Source organism: Ptychodera flava, chromosome 10, assembly GCF_041260155.1.
Source record: "Ptychodera flava strain L36383 chromosome 10, AS_Pfla_20210202, whole genome shotgun sequence".
Taxonomy (NCBI): domain Eukaryota; kingdom Metazoa; phylum Hemichordata; class Enteropneusta; family Ptychoderidae; genus Ptychodera; species Ptychodera flava.
The window spans coordinates 33429109-33436416 of record NC_091937.1 but is presented as its reverse complement, the minus strand read 5'-3'; the positions used below and the strand labels follow the sequence as shown (position 1 = coordinate 33436416).

The 7308-nt window shown below is 43.8% G+C and overlaps 1 protein-coding gene across 1 annotated transcript; it reads left to right on the top strand.

Moving 5' to 3' along the window:
* Positions 1-239: 239 nt before the first annotated feature.
* On the top strand, positions 240-3015 carry LOC139142571 (uncharacterized). Its single transcript, XM_070712552.1, has 2 exons — positions 240-643; positions 2502-3015. Exons 1-2 carry the CDS (start codon positions 368-370, stop codon positions 2952-2954), a joined length of 729 nt encoding a protein of 242 aa, XP_070568653.1. The 5' UTR covers positions 240-367; the 3' UTR covers positions 2955-3015.
* The last annotated feature ends 4293 nt before the right edge of the window (positions 3016-7308 follow it).

Sequence of the window (7308 nt, the reverse complement as noted above, 5' to 3'; positions counted from 1 at the left end):
CATATATGAACGGTAATCCGCAACCAACCGATTTGATTAGAGAGGGTGGACGGAAATGAAAACAGGATATGCTGAAGAAAAATATGTGTTTTAGCGCAGCCTTTACAAAAAGAGGACAGACATGCAAAACACTTACAATTTGTGAAATCATGTAAATAATGTACATGCTCAGCTCAACCTGACCACTCACTGAAGCTGATTTAGTGTTATTCAAAGCCCAACCACGCAGCGATATAATTACGCCAGGTGTTAAGTTCCATGAATATTCATCAAATGGAGAGAAGTATAAAAGAAAGAAGAAGTACCAAGACATGTGTCATTCCTCGCACAGATAAGGGCCCTGCAAAGCAGTCTTGGCAGATTCACGATGGCTTCCACCTCTACACCCACCACCGCTACCATCTCCACTGCAACAACTTCAGTGGCTCATCCCCAGGTTGTTACTCAGACGGTTTCTGCGACTAATGCCACGCGTCGGGCTGCAACGACTTTCGTGGAAGCTCATTGCAAAGGAATGGCGCAGTCTGCTGACACTCGTCCAGTACCTGCTAGCATTGCTCAACAGCCGACTGAAGGAGTAGCGGGAACCAGCAGTGCCACGACTAACGCCCAGTCTACACCAAACACAATGGGGCACAATGAGGTATGTTGAGCAGATTCGTTTGTTCCGTTCCCCTGGTGTATACGACTCATTCCTGTTTTCTTCGGAAAAGTACGCATTGAAGCCGTCTTCTCATTTAGCTCTTCACTCTGTTCCGTATGCATTGTTACCCCTTTGCGGGCAAGTAGTTTGGTATAGTCAGATATTTTTTGCTCTGTATGCACGTTCAGCCTATCATCTCGGTAGTTACTCCCTTTTTCGTTTTCTCGTTTTGTTACCTTGCTAGTTACGTGTGTTTCATGGCGTATTTACTTCGCATAGTAGTATAGAAAAAAAAAAAGAAAAAAAGAAAAAAAGATGTCCATTAAGCTTTTCTCGGGAAACGTGCGTTACCAGGGTATGCTGCTGTCTCTTGTATTCTGTTCGAGGAAAACGAATTTCTTATTCATCATTCTGTTTCATGTTTCGCCTCCCTCCGTGCTACTGTATATGTTCCGTATTTCGTGCAGCCCTCCTGGGGGTTTTAGAGCAGTATGTAGTAACGTTTTCATAGTGACCATAAATTCCTTTTCTATTGTATGCTACACAAAGTATGACGTATACGCGAGTCAAGGCGTTACGTTGTGTTGCCCATGTCGGGCTTATGAGAATTACGTATACGCGAGTCAAGGCGTTACGTTGTGTGCCCATGTGGGGCTTATGAGAATTACGTATACGCGAGTCAAGGCGTTACGTTGTGTGCCCATGCGGGGCTTATGAGAATTACGTATACGCGAGTCAAGGCGTTACGTTGTGTGCCCATGCGGGGCTTATGAGAATTACGTATACGCGAGTCAAGGCGTTACGTTGTGTGCCCATGCGGGGCTAATGAGAATTACGTATACGCGAGTCAAGGCGTTACGTTGTGTGCCCATGTGGGGCTATGAGAATTACGTATACGCGAGTCAAGGCGTTACGTTGTGTGCCCAGGTGGGGCTTATGAGAATTACGTATACGCGAGTCAAGGCGTTACGTTGTTGCCCATGTGGGGCGTATGAGAATTACGTATATGCGAGTCAAGGCGTTACGTTGTGTGCCCATGTGGGGCGTATGAGAATTACGTATACGCGAGTCAAGGCGTTACGTTGTGTGCCCATGTGGGGCGTATGAGAATTACGTATACGCGAGTCAAGGCGTTACGTTGTGTGCCCAGGTGGGGCTTATGAGAATTACGTATACGCGAGTCAAGGCGTTACGTTGTTGCCCATGTGGGGCGTATGAGAATTACGTATATGCGAGTCAAGGCGTTACGTTGTGTGCCCAGGTGGGGCTTATGAGAATTACGTATACGCGAGTCAAGGCGTTACGTTGTTCCCCATGGAGGGGCTTATGAGTATCCATGTATATGCCAGTCACGGTGTTACGTTGTATTTCCCATGTGGCGTATATACCTAGTGTGTACACGCAAATCGGGCGTTATGTTGCCTATGCCATGAGTAGTATATATAAGGGCGTCGAGACGTATGTTGCCTGTGCGGGGCATACGAGTGTTATGTACACGCGAGTTCAGTTGAACTGAGGTGCCACTTAGTCGCCCATGTAGGGAGCGCATAAGACATTATGCATATACGATTTCAGTTGCTGGTGTGTTGTCCAGGTGGGAATATGCAATATTTTGTATACACCATGAAATATGTGACGATGTGATGTCTATGAGGGACACTGTCACGTGTTCGCTTGGGTTCTGCTCTTCACCTGCGCGGCCCGTGGTCATATGCGAGTACGGGTATCGTATATGAGTGCGGGTGCGTTGGTGAGCGAGGAGTCCTAGTGAGCAGGTGATTGTGTAAGCGACACAGTTAATCATAGAAAACGGATTGGCTATACTAGAGGTAGTAATACGCGTTTCATTGCATTACAGATGCAAAAACAATTGGTGGAGTTGCAAAAGAAGTTTGATATGCTCGAGAAGTCGGCTGGCAATGCATCCGTTGAAGAGGCTTTGCAAAGAGTGATGGAAGTGGCCAACACCGCATCGTGGAATTCCAGACCACAGCTACTCAATGCACTCAGAATATTGGTGGACAGAGCAACCAACATGGCGCACCCCAAGTTGTCCAGATATAGAGCAGTCTTGGCCCAGTTTGAGACCAATGATTTCGGAGATAGAGCGGGACATTTGATATTTCTGCTACTCGGTAACAAAGAGGAAGAAGAAATAGCGGCAAAGGTCACAAAATTTCTCGATCGCAAACCAAATTTTTCCCGTTATAATCCTTATTTCAATAGACGCACAAAGCGAAACGGGGAGTTTAAATGCTACGCATGCCAGAAAGTGGGCCACTTCGCTAAAAATTGCCCAGACAAGAAATAGTTTACACGCATGACATTTATACATTGCAGTATTTTCAAGCCTATGTATATACGAATATGATAAAATGAATTAAAGATATATTAGTTGCATACATATATGTATTGTGTTCCTGTTATGTTGCGACACTGTACTCCTAGACGGGGAGGGCGATCATCAAAGCCCTTTGCCGTCATGGCTGCCTGCCTTGCAGGTCCTGTCTGGGGGTGCCCTCTTAAGGAATGTACCTTTCTTTTCAGAGTATCACCCATCATTGGGAGTTGGAACACCAAGTTAATACAGACATCAAGGCCCGCAAGACTTTCTCTTGGATGTCTTTAGAGGGCACCCCCAGACACGGTCCTTCCCTTACTCCGGTTGTATCCACGATAGCTCGAGGGACGATGATGGCCTCTCCTGCACATCTTGCTTTTAGAAATCCTAAGACCTTTATAGCGGGGGAAATTCACAACCATCTTGATGTTTGGGAAACTCTCACAGACCCACTTGACAACAAACTATTAATCATGGAATGGATTACCAATGGTGTCAGTATTTCTCCCTATATAAGGCATTTCAAGGGAGAGTTTAAAGGTATTGTCTACGACCATATGTCCCCGCCTATTAGGGTCTTTAAGAATCACCCCTCTTGTCAACAATTTGGAAAGTTTATAGCCTCCACACTGGAAAGTAGATTAGAATCCGGGGCGATTTCTGTATGGGGAAAAGTTGGCATTGATCCCCCTCCAAAATTAGTGATGCCCATCACAATTGAACCAAAGAAGCCTAGATTATGCATTGATATGCGTTACTTGAATCTTTGGATTAGGGACGTAGATTTTAAGTTAGATCACCTGGTGGAAGTCAGTCGATATCTTGATCAGGGGGATTTACAATTCAAGTGTGATGATAAAAGTGGTTACGACCACGTGAAAATGTCTGAAAAAGATAGGAGCTGTCTGGGGTTTCAGTGGGCGGGGGTGTGGTACGTGTGTAATACTTTACCTTTTGGTTGGAAACTTTCAGCATACGTGTATCACACAATTGGGTATTGTATCACCAGCTATGCTAGATCCCTTGGCGTCCCATGTATACAATATATCGATGACAGACATGGTGGCCCACTGCGACAGTTCAAAAGCGATCAAAGTCCGCTATTTAGTCGTCACGAATTGGCAGAGTCTGCTGCTTTCATACTAGCCAAATTATGTATTGACGCTGGATATTTTATTGCCCTCGAGAAGAGTATTCTGATCCCAGTAACATCCATTGTGATGCTCGGCTTTACAGTAGATACAATTACTAGGTCATTCTCAATCCCCCATGATAAAAGAGAAAAATTTTTAGCCCTCTTAAACGATGTCCTCTCAGCCCGGGCAGTTCCGCTCCAGACTATACAAAAACTTATGGGAAAGTGTATGAGTTTTGCCTTAGCAATACCTTGTGCTCGCATCTATATTAGACATATGGCAAAATCTATTTCAACAGCAAATTTAAAGGCGACATACTTCATACCTATACGAGGTTCGCTTAAACAAGAGTTACAGGAATGGCACCAAATCATTGATTTAGCAGGCACGTTTGGTTGGCTTCCAGAGTATCATATCGCGTTACGTATCTATACGGACTCTAGCTCTTTCAGATGGGGGGCCACCCTTAGCACAGATCGCGGCGATGTTGAAGAAATAGGTGACATGTGGGAACATACTTGGCAACAGGAGCATATCGTAGTCAAAGAAGCCGAAGCACTATATCGGACCCTGCTCGCTTCAAAGAACATGACAAAGAACGCTAGAGTGGATGCTAGGGTTGATTGTCTACCAGTAGTGCAAGCCTTGAACGCGAATACGGTTGGCTCAAAGTCCTTACAATTGAACGAGATAATAAAGAAGATATTTTATCTTTGTATGGAAAACAACACAAAACTGACAGTGCAACATGTAACATCAGCAGATAACCTTGCCGATGCTTCCTCTAGAGATATTAGCCACAAGAATGCGTCATTGTCACAAAAGACATGGGAATATATTGAACAAAAATTTGGCCCGCATACCATTGATGCAATGGCATGCACATCAAATGCCAAAGTAGCAAGATTCGTATCCCCATTCCAACAATACGAATCAGAAGGGACAAACTTTTTTAGTCACCCCTTCGTTCCACACGAGAATTTGTATGTGTATCCCCCGTTCAATCTTGTCCATCCGGTGATAAAACACCTGGCAGACAAAAAACTCTGTGCAACTGTTATCGTTCCTAAAAGAAACTTCGTGGACCCATGGTGGATATCCATCCAACATCATGCAAAAGCGGTAGAAAAAATTGGAGATAAGGGCCAATCAGGAATCATACTTGTCCCATCGCGTCATGGTTATATTGACGGCCTGTTGCCACATGAACTTCATGCGATAAGGTTTGAATTTTAAACATAATGACTCTCACACACGAACACAAGACAAACACGTTTTTCATAACAGACACATGACACCCCCCCCCCCCAAAAAAAAAAAAAAAAAAAAATTCCACCTCGCGGAGCGATTGTAAACCGCCTCCTGTCTTTTCCCCCTAGGCACTCTGTTGGATCTGTGGCTGTTCAAATGACAATGAAAGCTCCCACTGTCGAACGTGTAACACAAAACTCGTGAAGCCAGACGTGAAACCGCAGAATCCAGCCAGAGAAAATGACCAACAAACTTTGGCAGATACATGAACTGTTGGGAGGAAAAATCAGCATATGAGAGACAAAAAGATCGACTTGTTCAGCAGCTCGAGAAATTTCTAGCTTCACTACCTGTCCCAAAAGATTTAACAATGGCGAACCCGGAAGACATTGTACGGTTTTAATTCAAAAAGATACCGACGCAAAAACCCAAGTTCACACTGATACGTGTCAGTATCTGGGTCAGTCCGGTGTGTCGCCCTGCCAGTGTCCAAAACGTTTAAAAGCTGCTACGCTAAGAAATATGGTATCCAAATTAAAAACATTTTATCGCATTGTATACAAGGAACTCTCTATTTCAAGACAAAACCCAGCAGAAGCTTACATTGTTGTCAGATACATAAAGAAAATGTCGGAGGAGCAAGCGAAAGCACATGTTACCCCCAAACAAGCCCCGCCACTCTTTATGCAAAAGATGAAAATTTTATTTCATCATATCATGCAGAAGATTGGTGTCGCAAAGTCTCCCACACAAATATACATTCTGGCAAGGGATCTAGCATTTTTTAAGGTGCTGTTCTTCTCGGGTGATAGGGCTGGGGATTTGGGAAATGTAAAAACACAAGAGATTTTACGTTTTCCAGACAACTCCGCTTTTTTGTTTAATCACACATTTGGAAAGACACTCAGGGGAGGGTCAACTAACATGTTTGCGATAAGGAGATGTGAAGACAAGTTCTTATGTCCGGTGAACACCGTAGAACAATATATTTGTTTAGCTAAGGATTTAGGTATTGATCTGACGAGAGGACATCTCTTCCGACCGACAACCCCCAGCGGAGATATTGAACAACGCCCTTTAACATCACAAGTGTCTTATCAGCGCCTAAAACTATACCTCCAAGAATTAAACATGGATTGTGGCGAGACTCCTCACAGCTGTAGGAGCGCATGCGCTGTAACCTTGGCCATGGCAGATACTGATATCAAAAGCCTTATGCGTCACGTTGGTTGGCGGTCGGAAGAGATGGTTAATTATTATACAAAATTGTCAAATGTAATGTCAGTTCAGGACCCAGCACACAAGCTTGTTGAAGCTGTGGATAAAAATCTATGCACCTTACAAAGTTATGAACAAACTGAGAAACTAATGGGTTTTACGATGGCCTTTGAGCCATAGTATGTACACGTGTGAAATGGCAATTAATAACCGCTGTATCAATATTAAAGGAAGAAGATAATAAAACAATCTGGCATAATTTATACCGATGTCCTGTCTTATAGGAAAACGTGTTTCATAAATGGCTGATGCATGGTGGTTCGCATGTATTAGTGGTGGTTTAGATGAGGAAGAAGAGAATTATAGGCAAGGGTTTGTAGGAATGGGGTTACTTAGTGAGGAGAATATTATAATATATGTTTAATGTGTGGAATGGACGGCCGGAACAATACCCGCATCCCCAATCCTTAACAATAGGCTATATTCATGAGCGGAGTGATTGGGCTTTAAATATTATATTATTCAAAGCCCAACCACGCAGCGATATAATTACGCCAGGTGTTAAGTTCCATGAATATTCATCAAATGGAGAGAAGTATAAAAGAAAGAAGAAGTACCAAGACATGTGTCATTCCTCGCACAGATAAGGGCCAGGCTGCCGCAGGAATGGTATAATAACGGATGCGGAGATATGAGCAGAAAAGAAGGCAAGTGCATGA

What these genes read in the sequence shown, in the direction of transcription:
- LOC139142571 (XM_070712552.1), top strand. Translation starts at nt 368, where the DNA reads ATGGCTTCCACCTCTACACCCACCACCGCTACCATCTCCACTGCAACA. An exon ending in ACACAATGGGGCACAATGAG is followed by an intron (nt 644 to 2,501) that starts GTATGTTGAGCA and finishes ATTGCATTACAG; the next exon opens with ATGCAAAAACAATTGGTGGA.